General features: G+C 43.0%; 2 protein-coding genes across 2 annotated transcripts in view; both read left to right on the top strand.

The window, feature by feature from the left end:
- Positions 1 to 2,724: 2,724 nt before the first annotated feature.
- On the top strand, positions 2,725 to 11,800 carry LOC311144249 (uncharacterized protein). The gene is made up of 4 exons (XM_084180258.1): positions 2,725 to 2,829; positions 3,555 to 4,247; positions 4,503 to 4,747; positions 11,029 to 11,800. The coding sequence occupies exons 1-4, from the start codon at positions 2,778 to 2,780 to the stop codon at positions 11,308 to 11,310; spliced, it is 1,272 nt and encodes a 423-aa protein (XP_084036384.1). The 5' UTR covers positions 2,725 to 2,777; the 3' UTR covers positions 11,311 to 11,800.
- A 7,934-nt stretch (positions 11,801 to 19,734) lies between these two features.
- Positions 19,735 to 20,562, top strand: part of rasgef1ba (RasGEF domain family, member 1Ba) — a 57,060-nt gene continuing 56,232 nt past the window's right edge. Inside the window, exon 1 of the mRNA XM_084180518.1 lies at positions 19,735 to 19,804. The gene's annotated coding sequence lies outside the window, so the exon portion shown is untranslated. The remainder of the gene's footprint in view (positions 19,805 to 20,562) is intronic.

Here is a 20,562-nt window from a genome sequence, read left to right as displayed (position 1 = left end):
CTCCTCTTAGGGGGGGGGTGGGGGCAGACAGCACCACAGCAGCATTATTTCACACACACAGACACACACGCACAGACACACACGCACAGACACACGCACAGACACACACACACACATGCACAGACACACACGCACAGACACACACACACAGACACACGCACAGACACACACACACACATGCACAGACACACACGCACAGACACACACACACAGACACACGCACAGACACACACACACACATGCACAGACACACACGCACAGACACACACGCACACAAACACACACACACACACACACACACACACACACACACACACACACATTACACAAGAGGTCTCATCCAGACACAGATGAATGGTACTGTAACGCTTCCTTTTGCCACGGAAATAACCAGATAAATATTGTGTTACCGCCGTAACTTAACAGTGATAATGTTTTAAGATTTAAGGCTTTACCTCTGGCTTCTCTCTTTCATGGTGCAGGAACAGTTGGTTTGCTAAAAGCGTGACTTCCCAGGGGCAGGCGGCGTTTGTAATAATATATTACAGTAACCAATAACCAGGATAGCCCTGTAATACTGTCTGGCAAGGCCAGGATAGCCCTGTAATACTGTCTGGCAAGGCCAGGATAGCCCTGTAATACTGTCTGGCAAGGCCAGGATAGCCCTGTAATACTGTCTGGCAAGGCCAGGATAGCCCTGTAATACTGTCTGGCAAGGCCAGGGGGGAAGGGATGGGTCCTCCTCTACTGAGCACACAGGTTGTATATCACACACACACACACACACAAATACACACACACACACACAGAGCGGTAAACCAAGTCAAAGAGCACAAAAGGAGGAGAAGAAAACTGGTAACTAACATGCAGGAGGAAGAGGAGAACACTGGTAACTAACATGCAGAGGACAAGATAACTGGTAACTAACATGCAGGAGGAGAGGAGAACTTGTAGCTAACATGCAGGAGGAGAAGATAACTGGTAACTAACATGCAGAGGACAAGATAACTGGTAACTAACATGCAGGAGGAGAGGAGAACTTGTAGCCAACATGCAGGAGGAGAAGAGAACTGGTAACTAACATGCAGAGGACAAGATAACTGGTAACTAACATGCAGGAGGAGAGGAGAACTTGTAGCTAACATGCAGGAGGAGAAGAGAACTGGTAACTAACATGCAGAGGACAAGATAACTGGTAACTAACATGCAGGAGGAGAGGAGAACTTGTAGCTAACATGCAGGAGGAGAAGAGAACTGGTAACTAACATGCAGAGGACAAGATAACTGGTAACTAACATGCAGGAGGAGAGGAGAACTTGTAGCTAACATGCAGGAGGAGAAGAGAACTGGTAACTAACATGCAGAGGACAAGATAACTGGTAACTAACATGCAGGAGGAGAGGAGAACTTGTAGCTAACATGCAGGAGGAGAAGAGAAACTGGTAACTAACATGCAGGAGGAGAAGAGAACTGGTAACTAACATGCAGTAGGAGAAGAGAACTGGTAACTAACATGCAGGAGGAGAAGAGAAACTGGTAAATAACATGCAGGTGGAGAAGAGAAACTGGTAACTAACATGCAGGAGGAGAACTGGTAACTAACATGCAGGAGGAGAAGAGAACTGGTAACTAACATGCAGGAGGAAAACTGGTAACTAACATGCAGGAGGAGAAGAGAACTGGTAACTAACATGCAGGAGGAGAACTGGTAACTAACATGCAGGAGGAAACAGTGCTATGTGAGTGTGTGATGTTCAGCAGTGGGGGCAGCCCAGAGCTGAATCAGTAATGAGACGTGTCCGCTGGAATGTCTCTGCGTCTCGTCCCTCTCTTCTCTCTCTCTGTAATGGTCTAGTTGTCTGTAGTGTGGTAATAATTATATAATAATTGGTCATTTAGCAGATGCTCTTATCCAGAGCGACTTACAGGAGCAATTAGGGTTGAGTGCCTTGCTCAAGGGCACATCGACAGATTTTTCACCTAGTCGGCTCGGGGATTAGAACCAGCGACCTTTCGGTTACTGGCACACTGCTGTTATGTCCGTGTAGACTATCCAATGCTCCCACTCATTTCATGGCCCAGTGTGACTCCGAGATGCTAGCAGCTACTTTTTCATACTTTGTTATTCTATGCAGCCATGACATGCACAATACCAGTAATTAAAAATAATAACGGGGAAGCAAAGCTTTCACCCTCTCCCTCCACCTCAAGTTTTAACCCAGACATCTAATGGAAGTCATTGATGGAAGGCATATATTAGGTGGATCGGAGTAGGTAGAAACAGCATTAGCTTCAGTTAGCTGCACCAGGACTCCTGTACTGTGTTAGGGATCAAAGGATGGGGAAGAAAGTCAGCGAAATGGAAGGAGGGACACGCACACACTGACCCAGCCAGCACGTTGCGCTTTACAAGCCACTCACTGTTCTCAAGTTGCCTTGTTCATTTATCCTCATCTAAATAATAGCAAATTGAATACATTGAGTATGAACATTTCTATTTTTCTAATGTATTTTTCTTTCTGTTTGCCCAATGTAGTGTTTTAATATTATCTTATGATTTTATATTTTTGGCCCAAAAGTTGAATATCTATCCACTACACTTTATGAAGCTGCAACATTGTGACAATAATTTAATGTAGTTACATGCATCAGCGCTCATTGACGCGAAAATGAAAGATTGTTCTCTGCATCTTGGTGACGTCATGCAAACGATCCTCCGAAACCGGAAGAGAGGAAATTACACCGTTATCTCTGAATGTTTACACCGAAAGCAAAAGATGAATCCTCCGATTATCAACTCTACTAACTCGGTCACAACTTCCACGAAAAGTACGTTTCTGATACGGGGCAGTATGTTTCATTTCATGCATGCATCGCTCATTCATAACACGCTGTAGCTAGCTTAGCTAACGGTGACGTTACTGTTAGTTAGCATAAATAAGGAAAGAGCTACGCTACACATGCTGGCAAGGCTTCGATGTCACTTTGCTATCGAATAAGCTTATGTTTTATAGCCTTGATATACCCGTTTTGATATTTGATAACAAGCTATTTCTCACCCAGACAAGCTAGCATGCTGAAACTTCTCTTGACTCTCTTGCCTACCACTTAGCTAGCTAACGTTACTTGCTACTGTAGCCAACTAGCTAGCTTGCTACTCTCAATAAATTGTCAAAATTCAAATAATAGCTAGCTAGCTGAGTTTACTGAACTCCATGATGGAAGATATCCACATTACAGGGATTTAAACTAGAGCTACGTGATAGCTAGCACGATACTGTTGCCAAACATTATAGCTATCATTTGAGAGATTATAGTTATTATTTATAGGGGGGTCCAGCAGCATCAACAAGAGTTTGCATGCATCACACTTAATGAAAGCCAGGAAATATAAACATTATTTGAACCTGCTACCTGGAATTCGCTAGCTAGTACCAATGTGTAAACCAACCCCTATGCGCAAAATACGTATTGTGTTCACTGGGTAGCTTCATGTTAGTAAGCTGGCTAATGCCTTAACGTTGTACTGTGCTGTCTACACCTCACTTCTGCAGGGAAGAGAGAGGCCGAGCGCTCCGTTAACTGGACGGTGGAGGAGACCCAAGTGTTGCTGTGTGCCTGGAGCGACGAGCATGTACAGAAGAGCCTGGCGGAGAACGTCCGAAACCGCCATGTCTTCAAACACCTCTCAACCCGCATGTGTGACCTGGGCTTCTCACGCAGCCCCCACCAGTGCCGGCTCCGTGTCAAGACCCTCAAGGCCAACTACGTCAGAGCCAAGCTGCTGAGGAGCGTGGATGACTCCCAGCCCTGCAGTTTCAGGTACTACGCTGAGATGGATGCTGTGCTGGGGAGAAACTGTGCAGTGGATGGGATGGGAGGAAGGTGCCATATTGGATCTCCTGAAGGTATAGGAGGAGGGCTCCTTTTTGGGTCTGAAGGGATAAGAGGAGGAGGACGCCATTTTGGATCTCCTGATGGGATAGTAGGAGGACGCCATTTTGGGTCTGTCGATGGAATAGGGACAGAGCGCCATTCTGGGTCTCCTGAGGGGATAGGAGGACAGCAGTCGCGGTATCTGGTCTCTGAGGTGAAGGAGGAGGAGGAGGAGGAGGACAGAGAGGCAGAAGACACAGACGAGTATGATTCCAACGGCGTAGGAATCAACGGTCGGCCGCTGGCAGTCTCGGGTGGAAGACGCCATGATGTTTTTCTAGACCACCTCAACGTCTATCATGAACCTGTTGGTATGTATTCGTCTGTCTGTCACACTTTCTGCTGTCAATGCCACTGATTATCATTCACATTATCATTAGTAACGAATCTTAGATGTGTTTTTCACTGAGCTCCAACCTCCGATAGAAACTGAAGAACAATACAATACTAACTGTATTAACACAGTTGATCTAGTCTTTATACAATTTCAAATCAAATGTCACAATGTTGGGAAAATAAAGCTGGAATGAATTAGAATCATTGTCTAGTTCATCTCTTCACCGCAGGTCATCCATTGGAGGAGGACCTGAGCTCCAGATCCCCCTCCCCACCACCACCACCACCACCACCCAAGCCTGCCTCCACTCTTCCTCCACCCCCAGACCCTAGTCCTGGCCTGAGCCGTGGTACCACCATCCCCTCCACCCAGTCCGTGGAGCCTGCGTTGAAGCACCTGGCTGACTGCTTCCAGAGGCTGGTCTCAGAGTCCCGAGAGTTGATGGTGCAGCTGGAGGGACAGAGGCAGGAGCAGGTCAGAGACAGACATACAGTTGAAGTCGGAAGTTTACATACACTTAGGTTGGAGTCATTAAAACTCGTTTTTCAACCACTAACACAAATTTCTTGTTAACAAACTAAAGTTTTGGCAAGTCGGTTAGGACATCTACTTTGTGCATGACAAAAGTAATTTTTCCAAAAATTGTTTACAGACAGATTATTTCACTTATAATTCACTGTATCACAATTCCAGTGGGTCTGAAGTTTACATACACTAAGTTGAATGTGCCTTTTAAACAGCTTGGAAAATTCCAGAAAATGATGTCATGGCTTTAGAAGCTTGTGATAGGCTAATTGACATCATTTGAGTCAATTGGAGGTGTACCTGTGGATGTATTTCAAGGCCTACCTTCAAACTCAGTGCCTCTTTGCTTGACATCATGGGAAAATCTAAATAAATCAGCGAAGACCTCAGAAAAAAGATTGTAGACCTCCACAAGTCTGGTTCATCCTTGGGAGCAATTTCCAAACGTCTGAAGGTACCACGTTCATCTGTACAAACAATAGTATGCAAGTATAAACACCATGGGACCACGCAGCCTTCATACCGCTCGAGTCCTATATCAACATAACCTGAAAGGCCGCTCAGCAAGGAAGAAGCCACTGCTCCAAAACCGCCATAAAAAAAAACAGACTACGGTTTGCAAATGCACATGGGGACAAAGATCGTACTTTTTGGAGAAATGTCCTCTGGTCTGATGAAACAAAAATAGAACTGTTTGGCCATAATGACCATCGTTATGTTTGTAGGAAAAAGGGGTGCCTTGCAAGCCGAAGAACACCATCCCAACCGTGAAGCACGGGGGTGGCAGCATCATGCTGTGGGGGTGCTTTGCTGCAGGAGGGACTGGTGCACTTCACAAAATAGATGGCATCATGAGGAAGGAAAATTATGTGGATATATTGAAGCAACATCAAGACATCAGTCAGGAAGTTAAAGCTTGGTCGCATGGGTCTTCCAAATGGACAATGACCCCAAGCATACTTCCAAAGTTGTGGCAAAATGGCTTAAGGACAACAAAGTCAAGGTATTGGAGTGGCCATCACAAAGCCCTGACCTCAATCCTATAGAAAATTTGTGGGCAGAACTGAAAAAGCGTGTGCGAGCAAGGAGGCCTATAAACCTGACTCAGTTACACCAGCTCTGTCAGGAGGAATGGGCCAAAATTCACCCAACTTATTGTGGGAAGCTTGTGGAAGGCTACCCGAACCGTTCGACCCAAGTTAAACAATTTAAAGGCAATGCTACCAAATACTTATTGAGTGTATGTAAACTTCTGACCCACTGGGAATGTGATTAAATAAATAAAAGCTGAAATGAATCATTCTCTCTACTATTATTCTGACATTTCACATTCTTAAAATAAAGTGGTGATCCTAACTGACCTAAGACAGGGAATTTTGACTAGGATTAAATGTCAGGAATTGTGAAAAACTGAGTTTAAATGTATTTGGCTAAAGTGTATGTAAATTTCCGACTTCAACTGTATATACCGCATTCTATTATACTGTATTTATTCAATGCCACTCCGACATTGCTCGTCCTAATATTTATATATTTCTTAATTCCATTCTTTTACTTTTAGATTTGTGTGTTGTTGTGAATATTTAGATACTACTGCACTGTTGGAGGTGTATGTAAAGTTCCGACTTTATAGGGAATAGGGTGTCATTTCGGACGCATACAGTTCTGCCAACTGTTAAACTGGACGGCATGTTAGCACCGTTGAGCATACCATTTATCCGTTCATGATGAGTATTTAGATTCTTATTAGAATTTTAGACATTCCGTCAGTCATGGTATTGCTTTAAAAATCTGAAGATTGCTCATGGGAAGTTGACATGGCTGCCATAGAATTATAGTCAAGTAAATCCATCATAATGCTTTCGGTAGAAACCTCAAAAGTCTAAACGTATCTATCTATGGGGTCGTTCCACCTCATAATGCACCAGAAAGAGGATTTCAACACACACCATCTCCGATTGTTCTAAAATCGTTTCTGTAGGTAGAAACAGATAGGATTAGCATTCCTGAAACATTATTTTGTTGAAATATAATTTGATCTCTGAAAAAATTCAGCTGATTTAATTGCACCCAAATTGGCCATTTTAAATGATAGGATTCATATAATATTCATTAAATATAGTACATGACATCTGATTTGGACCAAAACAATTTCTAACAATGAGTAAGATATGAGGATTCCAAAGAAATGGTCAAAAGCCACCCACGGACCACCCACATCCCATGCCAATCCCACCCCAACAGCCATTTTATATAGTATCAATATGTCTGACCAGTAGTATGGAGCTGCAACTTGCTGTATTGTTTCTTCATCCTATGTAATGTATTCTCAGTGAATTTTTTTATTTTTTATTATTTTTTTCCTCCCTTGTTCAGAGAAATTAGTCATTGAAGTTGTTAGGTTTATGTCCCATTCTACATCCTGATATTACCAGGTTCTGACCACTAGATGGTGCTGTTCCTAATAGCAGGAACAGCACCATCTAGGAACAGCAACCCCCCTCAATGTTAAAGGGATAGTTCACCCAAATTACAAAATGACATTGGTTTCCTTACCCTGTAAGCAGTCCACGGACAAGATACGACAGCAACCCATGCTTTGATTTTGTTTGCCTGGCCACGGTTTAAAATGCTAACTTTTTAGCATTTGTGGCACAAGTCCAATCTACAGTGGGGAAAAAAGTATTTGTCAGCCACCAATTGTGCAAGTTCTCCCACTTAAAAAGATGAGAGAGGCCTGTAATTTTCATCATAGGTACACGTCAACTATGACAGACAAAATGAGAAGAAAAAAAATCCAGAAAATCACATTGTAGGATTTTAATGAATTTATTTGCAAATTATGGTGGAAAATAAGTATTTGGTCAATAACAAAAGTTTCTCAATATTTTGTTATATACCCTTTGTTGGCAATTACACAGGTCAAACGTTTTCTGTAAGTCTTCACAAGGTTTTCACACACTGTTGCTGGTATTTTGGCCCATTCCTCCATGCAGATCTCTTCTAGAGCAGTGATGTTTGGGGCTGTCGCTGGGCAACACGGAATTTCAACTCCCTCCAAAGATTTTCTATGGGTTTGAGATCTGGAGACTGGCTAGGCCACTCCAGGACCTTGAAATGCTTCTTACGAAGCCACTCCTTCGTTGTCCCGGGCGGTGTGTTTGGGATCATTGTCATGCTGAAAGACCCAGCCACGTTTCATCTTCAATGCCTTTGCTGATGGAAGGAGGTTTTCACTCAAAATCTCACGATACATGGCCCCATTCATTATTTCCTTTACACGGATCAGTCGTCCTGGTCTCTTTGCAGAAAAACAGCCCCAAAGCATGATGTTTCCACCCCCATGCTTCACAGTAGGTATGGTGTTCTTTGGATGCAACTCAGCATTCTTTGTCCTCCAAACACGACGAGTTGAGTTTTTACCAAAAAGGTTATATTTTGGTTTCATCTGACCATATGACATTCTCCCAATCCTCTTCTGGATCATCCAAATGCACTCTAGCAAACTTCAGACGGGCCTGGACATGTACTGGCTTAAGCAGGGGGACACGTCTGCACTGCAGGATTTGAGTCCCTGGCGGCGTAGTGTGTTACTGATGGTAGGCTTTGTTACTTTGGTCCCAGCTCTCTGCAGGTCATTCACTAGGTCCCCCCGAGTGGTTCTGGGATTTTTGCTCACCGTTCTTGTGATCATTTTGACCCCACGGGGTGAGATCTTGCGTGGAGCTCCAGATCGAGAGGGAGATTATCAGTGGTCTTGTATGTCTTCCATTTCCTAATAATTGCTCCCACAGTTGATTTCTTCAAACCAAGCTGCTTACCTATTGCAGATTCAGTCTTCCCAGCCTGGTGCAGGTCTACAATTTTGTTTCTGGTGTCCTTTGACAGCTCTTTGGTCTTGGCCATAGTGGAGTTTGGAGTGTGACTGTTTGAGGTTGTGGACAGGTGTCTTTCATACTGATAACAAGTTCAAACAGGTGCCATTAATACAGGTAACGAGTGGAGGACAGAGGAGCCTCTTAAAGAAGAAGTTACAGGTCTGTGAGAGCCAGAAATCTTGCTTGTTTGTAGGTGACCAAATACTTATTTTCCACCATAATTTGCAAATAAATTCATAAAAAATCCTACAATGTGATTTTCTGAAAAATAAAATTCTCATTTTGTCTGTCATAGTTGACGTGTACCTATGATGAAAATTACAGGCATCTCTCATCTTTTTAAGTGGGAGAACTTGCACAATTGGTGACTGACTAAATACTTTTTTTCCCCACTGTAAGTCAATGGTCCCTATATTAGCATTTTCACGCTTCATTTTCAAAGCATCCTAAAGTATCTAAAATTATATTGTGTGACTCCATTACAAAACAGTGGCATGGGTTGCTGTCGTACCTTGTACGTAGTAAGGAAACCAATATGTCATTTTAGGGACATAAACCTTACAACTTCAATGACTAATTTCTCTGAACAAGGGAGAAAAAAAACCATCACCAAATTCACTGAGAATACATTACATAGGATGAAGAAACAATACAGCAAGCTGCAGCTCCATACTACTGGTCAGACTTTGCCTTCGGAAAGTATTCAGACCCCTTGACTTTTTCTACATTTTGTTACGTTACAGCCTTATTCTAAAATGGATGAAATCGTTTTGTTCCCTCATCAATCTACACATAATACCCCATAATGAACAAAAAACGTTTTTTATATTTTTTTTGTGCAAATGTATTAAAAATAAAACATCTGAAATATCACATTTACATATTCAGACCCTTTACTTTGTTGAAGCACCTTTGGCAGTGATTACAGCCTCGAGTCTTCTTGGGTATGACACTACAAGCTTGACACACCTGTATTTGAGGAGTTTCTCCCATTCTTCTCTGCAGATCCTCTCAAGCTCTGTCAGGTTGGATGGGGAGCGTCGCTGCACAGCTATTTTCAGGTCTCTCCAGAGATGTTTGATCGGGTTCAAGCCCGGGCTCTGGCTGGGCCACTCAAGGACATTCAGAGACTTGTCCCGAAGCCACTCCTGCGTTGTCTTGGCTGTGTGCTTAGGGTCGTTGTCCTGTTGGAAGGTGAACCTTCGCCCCAGTCTGAGGTCCTGAGCACTCTGGAGCCGGTTTTCATCAAGGATTTCTCTGTACTTCGCTCCATTCCTCTTTCTCTCAATCCTGACTAGTCTCAGTCCCTACCGCTGAAAAACATCCCCACAACATGATGCTGCCACCACCATGCTTCACCATAGGGATGGTGCCATGTTTCCTCCAGATGTGATGCTTGGCATTCAGGCCAAAGAGTTCAATCTTGGTTTCATCAGACCAAAGAATCTTGTTTCTCATGGTCTGAGAGTCCTTTAGGTGCCTTTTGGCAAACTCCAAGCGGGCTGTCATGTGCCTTTTACTGATGAGTGGCTTCCGTCTGGCCACTCTACCATAAAGGCCTGATTGGTAGAGTGCTGCAGAGATGGTTGTCCTTCTGGAAGGTTCTCCCATCTCCACAGAGGAACTCTGGAGCTCTGTCAGAGTGACCATCAGGTTCTTGGTCACCTCCCTGACCAAGGCCCTTCTCCCTCGATTGCTCAGTTGGTCCGGGCGGCCAGCTCTAGGAAGTGTATGGTGGTTCCAAACTTCTTCCATTTAAGAATGATGGAGGCCATTGTGTTCTTGGGGACCTTCAATGCTGCAGAAATGTTTTGGCACCCTTTCCCAGCACTGTCAACTGTGGGACCTAATGTAGACAGGTGTGTGCCTTTCATAATCATGTCCAATCAATTGAATTTACCACAGGTGGACTCCAATCAAGTTGTAGAAACATCTCAAGGATGATCAATGGAAACAGGATGCACCTGAGCTCAATTTCAAGTCTCATAGAAAAGGGTCTGAATACTTATGTAAATAAGATATTTCTGTTTTTATATTTTTAATACATTTGCAAACATTTCAAAACCTGTTTTCACTTTGTCATTATGGGGTATTGTTTATAGATTGAGGGAAAAAATATTTATTGAATATTATATTATATGAATCCTAGAATTTAAATGGCCTTTTTGGGTGCAATCAATTTAACTTAATTTCTCAGAGATCAAATTAGATTTTAATGAAATAATGTTGCAGGAATGCTAATCTTACCTGTTTCTAACTAAAAAAAAACGATTTCAGAACAATCTGAGATGGTGTGTGTCATGGCTTACTGAAATGACCTGGAACGACCCTGTGTGTGTGTGTCTATCTCAGGTTCGCTGGCAGCAGGAGCTCCTGTCTCAGTGGCTGGAGAGAGAGGAGAGGAGGCAAAGGGAGGCAGCAGACAGGGAGGACCGGAGAGAGAGGGCTCGGATGGAGCATGAGGTCAGGGTACTGCAGCTCCTCACTGGACTGGCCCAGAACCAGCAGAGGAATCAGACCTATCACAGCTGCTGCCACCAATGTAGTAGGACGGTTGGTTCCGGGGCCTCGGCCACTACCAGACAAGATAATGGAGCTGAGGACAGAGACAGGACTGATTCAGAGACCACATAGACAGGGTGGGATGGGATGCAGACCCGGGTCAAATACAGCATTTGACCTACAATTATGTATTTGACTCGGGTCTTGTGGGGTGAACATTCGTTGCCATCTAAGTTGGAAAGGACTTGTAGGCTCTCAGAATGTGTTTACCTCTTTGCCTGGTCACTTGTTTGGAGTGTACATGAAATTCCCCTACATTCTGCTTTTTAAAAAAAAAGAAACTATTTAATGGTTTAATCCTAGGATTTCTTAGGATAACAAGAACAATTTGGTGGGTGCTTATATTGGTCCTATTTCAAAAATGTTTGTTTTGGAAATGTTTTTTTTTTTTTTTTTTTTGCATATCCCAACTCCCCCTGAGACACCCTAAGAGGTGGCCAGGGTCTCAGTGAAACACTGAGACAATCTCAACTGTAATGTGTATATTATGTTCTGTGCCATTTGACGGTTTATTATGAACCATCTTACCAATAAAATGCATTGGTATCTAACGGTTCTTTTTATACATTCGTTTACTCTTATCTATGCCATTCACGTTGCTGCCGGATGTAATTCACACGTCATCCTAATGTTTGTGTCTAATCAACACAACACACGTGTGTGGGTGTTGTTCCTCGGGAAAAGGTAGGAATGTGTCTGTCAACATTCTCAGACACCTTTAGGATGTCACCATCATCATCATCATCATCATCATCAGGGCTACTGCAGCTTTTCTCATGGTAGCTGAATGGGCAGGGGAGGTTAGCCCTCCACAGGTCGGCCCAGCTAAAAGAGGTGTTAGGGATGAAGGGGTTGGGGTTAGAGGTCAATTCAACATCAATTCAGGAACTCCCAGGAAGTGAATTGAAATTCAAACATCTGAAAAGTGAGTCGTGTCTATTTTCCATTCTTTCAATTAGATTTTTCAATTCTTCCTGAATGTATACTGAATTAAATGAAACCCCAGTGATTGTGAGGAGGACCAAAGTACTTTAATGACTGTTTCAAAACTTTAGACCAGGTCACTAACCGCCCTTCTGAAATGTTACAAAACAAATCGGCCCCATAATCAAACGGGTACAACAGAATCCCGTAGAGGCTATGTTTAAATCCATGTCAGCCACAGTCACAGTATAACTGATGTCGTCATCCTGCTATTAACTTCTCCTTGCCTGACATTACAGTGTAGTCATTTAGCAGACGCTCTTATCCAGAGCGACTTACAGTTAGTGAGTGAGTGCATACATTAAATAATAAATAATATAATAATAATAATATGCCATTTAGCAGACGCTTTTATCCAAAGCGACTTACAGTCATGCGTGCATACATTTATTTTTTTGGTGTATGGGTGGTCCCAGGGATCGAACCCACTACGTTGGCGTTACAAGCGCCGTGCTCTACCAGCTGAGCTACAGAGGACCACTGTGTCTATCTCAGGTTAAAAAATAATAATAATAATCATACTGGCCCCCCGTGGGTAACGAACCCACAACCCTGGTGTTGCAAACGCCATGCTCTACATCCCTGCCGGCCATTCCCTCCCCTAGCCTGGACGACGCAGGGCCAATTGTACGCCGCCCCATGGGTTTTCCTAAACGTTGCCATACAAGGTACCATTATACCCATGTCTTGGTCATATGATTACACCTCATGGTTGGGTTAGCAACTGGTTATTGAACCCATCTCAAGCAGTTTGGTCATGATCATTACTTTTTAGTCATTTAGCAGACGCTCTTATCCAGAGCGTCTGCTAGCGTGCATACATATTTTTTTCATACTGGCCCCCCCATGGGAAACGAACCCACAACCCTGGTGTTGCAAACGCCATGCTCTACATCCCTGCCGGCCATTCCCTCCCCTAGCCTAGACGACGCTGGGCCAATTGTACGCCGCCCCATGGGTCTCCAGGTCGCGGCCGGCTGCGACAGAGCCTGGATTCGAACCAGGATCTCTAGTGGCACAGCCTTAGACCACTGCGCCACTCGGGAGGTTAAATGCACTGAAAAAATATGGATTACAGCATATGTCAATTTGTATAATTCCAGATGATCTAATCTAATGCTGTAGCCGCATATGGGTGGATTTGCTGTTACGCCATGTTCAAAACAACTGAGAACTCTGAAAATTACATGGTCAAATCATGACGTCAGTGATCTTCAGGTTGGAGAGTCGGAACTCTGGAGTTAGAATTCAGAGTTCCCAGTTGCTTTGAACGCACTGAAGTCTGAGATTTCCTAGTTCCCAGTTGTTTTGAACGCTGCATTATACAGCTGTAGCATTGAGTAAGAGAGAGAGAGAATGTGTGTGTGTCAGAGAAAGAGAGAGAGAATGTGGTATTTTGTGGGGCTTCAGGGAAGGGAGAGACTGGAGGTTGGGCTCCAGTGGTCAGAAGGAATTCCTTGGGAGAATCTCATTTGGTTCTGCGTCCTCTGTCCTCTCTTGCCTCCTTTTTGAAAAGGGTCAAAGGTCATCTTGGAGAGGGAACATGGACAAAAATATATAATAAGCCATTTAGCAGACACTTTTATCCAAAGCGACTTAGTCATGCGCGCATACATTTTTACGTATGGGTGGTCTCGGGGATCGAACTCACTACCCTGGTCTTCCAAGCGCCGTGCTCTACCAAATGAGCTATGGAGGACCATGCGCTTGTATGAAATTAGACTGCCCTCCACTCGCGCGTCATCAGGCAAATTAACGTTTACAGGGTGGAATCCCAAAGTAAAATGATAAAAACAAATGTAGCTAGTTGTGCAAGACATTTTATAGATGAAAGGATAAGTAGCATATCGTTTTTAAATATTTGGATGCTTTTCTCAGAGAAAAAAACTGCTGATTCAAAGGGGGTGTGGCGGATATTCAAACACTTCCACGCTTGCCACGGCGAGGATACTCTTGTGCTTCGAGGATACTCTTGTGCTTCCTCTGCCAAAGGAGGTAATCAATGAGGTGAGCAGACCACTTTGTTCGCCTACTAATGAACTGACACGCTACTCGACCACTTATCGGTTTCTGGGTCACGGAGGAGTTCGAGGTCTTTTTCCCAAATGAGAATCTCCCCCGTGTTCAGTTCTTCTCTGAGCAAAGTTTATTTGTGAGTGAAAAGCCAGGCTCACCATTATTCACTGAGGAAGTCTCTTGTGTAGATGTGTTTTTATCAGAGTGGGGGATAAATGAAATGCCAGACAGTCTAGCCCATTGATAGCCTCCACCAGACCTGGGTTCAAATACATGTGTATTTGTTATATAAAAAACGTATTTCTGTGTATTTGGGTATTTTCAAATACAAAGCCCCAAAATGTTACTTTTATTTCAGTATTTGAATGGTTATTTGTAAAAACCAAATAGTCGACCAAATTGTATTTGAAAGTACTTTCAAATACCTGGGTAAATGCATGGGAGTGTGTGTGTGTCAGTGTATTTGAGTATTTTCAAATACATTCCAATATTAAACAATTTATCTGAATACTTGTTTTGAAAAGTAATTGAAATACCTGAAATATATAGTATTTGAACCCAGGTCTGGTCTCCACATTTATCGTGTTCGTTCAATGGTGTTTGATTTTGTAGAATATTTTTGCAGATGGGTAGAATATAAGATTTTTATTGTATTTATCCACATCACAATCAAACAAATTGCCATTGATAACTATGGGGGCATTATCCAGCCTGCCATGCCATCTGTAAAACCTGCATGACACAACATCTGAACCTTTATTTCTAACCTTAGCTACAAATGCTTTAAAAAGCTCATTATACATGTTTAGATCAATTACACAAAACTCAATTCTGCACAGGCTTACAATTGCTTGTTTAAACAGTTGTCACATTCAATTATTTTTGGCAATTAATGAATGTCACAACTGTTTAGTCCCCTAAAACATTGAGACATCAGTCACGACAGTTTGTTATTAGATCCCTACAATGATAATGACATGCACGTGTTCAAAGATTTCCTCGGTTATTATCGCATATCTGTGATGCATTAAAATTGCCAAGGAGCTCCTCCAACCAGCTATGATGAATAAGTCAGAGATTATTGCTGCCTTCGTAACCAAGTGGGAAGTGGGAATTTACCACGTACGACTGGGAAAAATCCACTTGAACGGGGAGAGGTTATACGGACACGCCTGGTGCCCAAATTGATGAGGTTTGTCGGGCAGCGAGAGCCGAGTGGAGACGAACGGATTTGGTTCAGTCAGTCTTCCTGATGAGCCCTTTCCAGCTAGCTAGTTTATGCTATGAGCCGAGTGGAGACGAACAGATTTGCTTGCGCCTAGAAAAATCTAATGTCATTCGTTAATGCCATAGTTGAGCTGTCACCCTGGCCTGATATTGGCTACACTAGCTAGCTACTTCCTTCTCCTTACTGGCCTGATATTGGCTACACTAGCTAGCTACTTCCTTCTCCTTACTGGCCTGATATTGGCTACACTAGCTAGCTACTTCCCTCTCGTTACTGCAGGACAGCAGTCGGCAAGCAGGAGCGAAGGACACTACCCTTGCAGTGCAACCCCCTTCCCATTGAGCTGTAGACAGTATCACGGTGACATCCAGATGGTTACTACCAATATTACAAGTTATTTACCGTGTAGGCTGCTATCCTACTGTAAACAACATCAAATCCATATGGTGGCTAAAATGGCACTGCAGTGGATAGCGGCTGTTTTAAGGGCTCCTGACCAATTCTGCTATTCTATGTTTTATTTTACGCTGATCGTTATATTTTTTGTACATAATGTCTCCGCAATCATTTCCTGACCGTAAACAGCTTCTGCACATCAGAAAAGCGATCACTAATCTCCATTTGGAAGAACATTTCTACTTCAACGAGTCGGCAGCTCGTTCTGCTTACTCCGGACCAGGCCCTGATCCCCGGTGACTCATTACTCCGGACCAGGCCCTGATCCCCGGTGACTCATTACTCCGGACCAGGCCCTGATCCCCGGGACTCGAAAGAGGAAGCGGTGGTGAAAAAGAGGTAGGTGAGGCGGCCTCCTAACGAGATGACGTCAGCGAACAAATAGACCGCCATTGCCCTTTGTTCTGGGAGCGAATGTGCAGTCACTGGAGAACAAACTGGATGAACTCCGTTACGAGACCATCCTATCAACAGGACCTGAAGAACTGTAATGTATGTTTATCTGAGTGTTGGCTGAACAAGGACATGGATAATATCCACTACATGACCAACAGTATGTGGACACCTGCTCGTCGAACATCTCATTCCAAAATCATGGGCATTAATATGGAGTTGATCCCCCCCCTTTGCTGCTATAACAGCCTCCACTCTTCTGGGAAGACTTTCCACTAGATGCTGGAACATTGCTGCGGGGACTTGCTTCCATTCAGCCACAAGAGCATTAGTGAGGTCGGCCACTGATGTTGGGCGATTAGGCCTGGCTCTCAGTCGGCGTTCCAATTCATCCCAAAGGTGTTAGATGGGGTTGAGGTTCAGGGCTCTTTGCAGGCCAGTCAAGTTCTTCCACACAGATCTCAACAAACAATTTCTGTATGGACCTCGCTTTGTGCACAGGGACATTGTTGCCACAAAGTTAGAAACACAGAATCGTCTAGAATGTCATTGTAGCGTTAAGTTTTCCCTTCACTGGAACTTAGGGGCCTAGCCCGAGCCATGAAAAACAGCCCCAGACCATTATTCCTCCTCCACCAAACTTTGCAGTTGGCACTATGCATTGGGGCAGGTAGCGTTCTCCTGGCATCCGCCAAACCCAGATTCGTCAATCGGACTGCCAGATGCTGACCTCTGATGTCACCTACTAAGAAAATGACCTTCATAACAGCATTTTCAGCAGTTAAACGCAATAACAACATTAGGCCCACTATAAAAAGCAATCGATTAATATGGTTTTTGAACACTCATTTGTTTACAACCCCAACCCAAAAAAAAAAATAAAAAAAAAAAAAACATTGTAAAGTGGTGATCCCACTGGCTATAAGGTGAATGCACCTATTTGTAAGTCGCTCTGGATAAGAGTGTCTGCTAAATGACGTAAATGTATAAAATGTAAATGTAATGATAGCTGTACTTTTAGTTTATGGTTTACATTACTTGTTGGACATTAGCCAATCGGCATTTCCCAACGAGTTCAAAGCACGTTAATGCATCCAACTGGCATTTACGACTTCACAACTTGTAAATTCCCACCTCCCACTTGGTTACCGATAAAAGTAACCTTGTCCGAGAGAGATTTACACGGTTATCAAAACGTCACGCCAGGGTAAGCCTACACAAAACACAGCCCTTATTTTAAGTGTTTATAAAAATCCCCTGTGGGAAAAATGAATGGTGGAAAAACGATTGGAACCATTTCCCTGTTTGACCGCTAGGTTTTATGGGTATTATGACACCTCTACTATGGGGCTCTATACCAAATCATCAGTATATTAATTATTTGGAACATGTTGATCATGTTCAGCTTCGTGTAGAAGTGGAATTTCGATTGCATCAACTTCATTGGCAATAACAAAGGCGAATGCCATGTCTGCCAGTAGCAAGGTTTCCATCCAATTCGTGACAGATTTTCATGCTAATATTCTAAAATCAGCATAAAATGTGCGTATTTTCCCACCAGAGATGTGTTTCCATCAAACGGACTTTTTGTGCATAAAAGCCTGTGCGTGATGACGTAGTGCACATAAAAATAACTTTTGCCGTTAAATCCCCATGTACCGAATAAGAAATACAAGTTAAATGGGTTTCCATCGCATTTTCAGTTCTACTGGTGGTTTTGTCACAAAAACTATTGTTAAATAGCAAATGTGGATAAGAGCGATATTATTTGCATTTGTCAAACGGCAGCCAAGCAGCGATCATGTCACCAGAACAACACCCTCGATATTTATTGGAAAGGAGCATCAAGCTCATCACATTGCACATCCACCAGCCTGTGAAGTTCATAACTTATTTTATCTGTAAACTAATAAACTGCATACTTTCCCGAGTCGTAGTGGGAGGGACCACACAATATATCATCGCGTGACTCCCAAGTTTACTTCCATATGATGGTTGTTATATACATATATATACATATTTGCGCATAAAGGCTTTCCCACCGCCATTTATCGCATAATACATTTTACCGACACAAAAAGATCCCATCATGTCGAACGAACAAATTGTCTGTCGGCATTTATAAAATTGTACCGGCATTTTATATTTCCATCTGCCTGGTCGTTACTTTTTCATGCGTCAGGTAATGAATCTGTATGAAACGGTTGAATGGAAACGTGGTTAGTGTGATGTTTCCTAGAAACAGCAGAAGTTATCGGACTTGCTGTGGGTGCATGTGTCCCTCCCCTATGCCCGGCATGTCGTCGTGCTAAAGCGGAGAGGGAGGTGTGCCCTTCTCCTATCTAACACTAATCTGTGGCGCACGGTCATTTGGGTAACGAGGCAGCATGGTGCATTGTCCAGAAAACAGACATCTCTTTTCCAGAAAATAAATGTTTGAATTTTATGACAAGTTTTCATTGGAAGGCAGATAAAGCGTGTTTATCAAAAGCAATCCCTTTTGTATGGGGGAAAACACAGAATCCTAGTAATTATTATTACACGTTGTTAATTACGTCACTTTTGTTTTGAGCCGAATTTGCCGTGGGCTTTGAACGAGGCACCTGGGAGACGCAAAACACTCATACACGCCTCCTCATTCTTGAATGCGCTGACGTAGAAAGTCGCAGATTTCCAATTTTGATAAACTCCCACACTGTTGGGTGAAATACCGCAGTGTGCCATCACAGCAGCCATATGTGTGACCTGTTGCCACAAGAAAAGGGCAACCAGTAAAAAACAAACACCATTGTAAATACAACCCATATTAATGTTTATTGATTTTCCCGTTGTACTTTAACTATTTGCACATCCTTATAACACTGTATATAGCCATAGTATAACATTTGAAATGTCTCTATTCCTTTTTAACTTTTGTGATTGTAATTTTTATTGTTAATTTTTGATTGTTTATTTCACTTTTGTTTATTATCTATTTCACTTGCTTTTTGGCAATGTAAACATATGTTTCCCATGCCAATAAAGCCCTTTGAATCAAATTAATTTCCGAGTTCCCAGTTGTTTTGAAAGCGGCATACGAAACCCCATTAGCCCGTTTAGCTCGTTCTCGTCTGTGATTGGCTGGCGGGACTGCCGTAGAGTCATGTCATTAGTAGGCTTTCCCGGTTTCTCGAGCTCATACAAGTCAATACGCTCGTGAATGCGGGAACTGCAGCCGCACACTCCGTAGTTGCCTGACGCGAGCTATCGCTTCACATGCGTGGATGTTTCGTTCTCTTACCAAGAACTCTCCCAAGGCTTGTGAAACCGGGAATACACGCTTTCTACTCGTGATTTGCAAGTGATGAATATGCTGAATTGAGCGGCGGAGGAGACCTGCGGCTGATACCAGTACTTTCTTCGTTGGAGAGAGTCCTCTCGCAAGTGCTCGCTTTACTCAAGTGGGAAAAGGGAAATTACGGATTCTACGTGCAGTTTTTCCATTCAGAGGTTAGCTATTTTAATTTATGTATGTATTTCCTGTAAACATTGGAACTAGATTATTTTGCTTTAGATTTCAGTATGAGAATTTCTTTACTGTCACAGTAATACGCATAGGTTTTATGTGCGCGCAGAGAGGGCGGCAGTACGCGTCCTGTGTGTGTACTGTGTTGGGGAATGTATTTTGCGTTCTGTTTCAAATCGTCTGCCTTCTGAATTGTGTAGAAATTCAAGCACAATCAGGTTTATTTTTTTATACATTTTCTTCAGTGAGTTTTGATGAATATATGGAATAGTTTTGTAATGAGTTAACATAAAAATAGTTGACAAGGCCATAGGTAGGTGTATGCTGGTACGATTTGACTGAAACGCAACACACCACTCACAGTAAGCGTTTCACTGTTAATCCACACTTGTTTACGAAGCATGTGAGGAATACAATCGGATTTGATTTGATTCTTCTATCCAATGGCTGGTTTATGCAGATCAGATTCATTTATTGGGTTATTTGGGGTGTCGGCCAACTAGAGTATTCTGTTCACTAAGCACATCCACAGAATATACTATAATGGGATTTTTACCATTGGTGTAACTATTTTTTTTAAAAACCCTTACTACCCCGAGGTTAAGAGGATTCTACCTCACCACAGGACACAAGGATCATAACAGGGTCATTCTCACTGAATTCAGAAATGCATGTAATAAACGTGCACCTTGGAGTAGATGGATTCCTGCGGGTCTCGACAGAGATCATTGCGGCGCGGTTG

This window comes from Coregonus lavaretus, assembly GCF_964263955.1.
Source record: "Coregonus lavaretus genome assembly, chromosome: 17".
Lineage (NCBI taxonomy): Eukaryota > Metazoa > Chordata > Actinopteri > Salmoniformes > Salmonidae > Coregonus > Coregonus lavaretus.
Note: the sequence above shows the minus strand (reverse complement) of the source record. Positions and strands in the feature narration are given on the sequence as shown.

Excerpts from the sequence above, each read along its gene's own strand:
- LOC311144249 (XM_084180258.1), top strand. The coding sequence starts at position 2,778 with ATGAATCCTCCGATTATCAACTCTACTAACTCGGTCACAACTTCCACG. Across the intron at positions 4,248-4,502 it reads CGTCTATCATGAACCTGTTG|GTCATCCATTGGAGGAGGAC; the intron begins GTATGTATTCGT and ends TCTTCACCGCAG. Across the intron at positions 4,748-11,028 it reads AGGGACAGAGGCAGGAGCAG|GTTCGCTGGCAGCAGGAGCT; the intron begins GTCAGAGACAGA and ends TGTCTATCTCAG.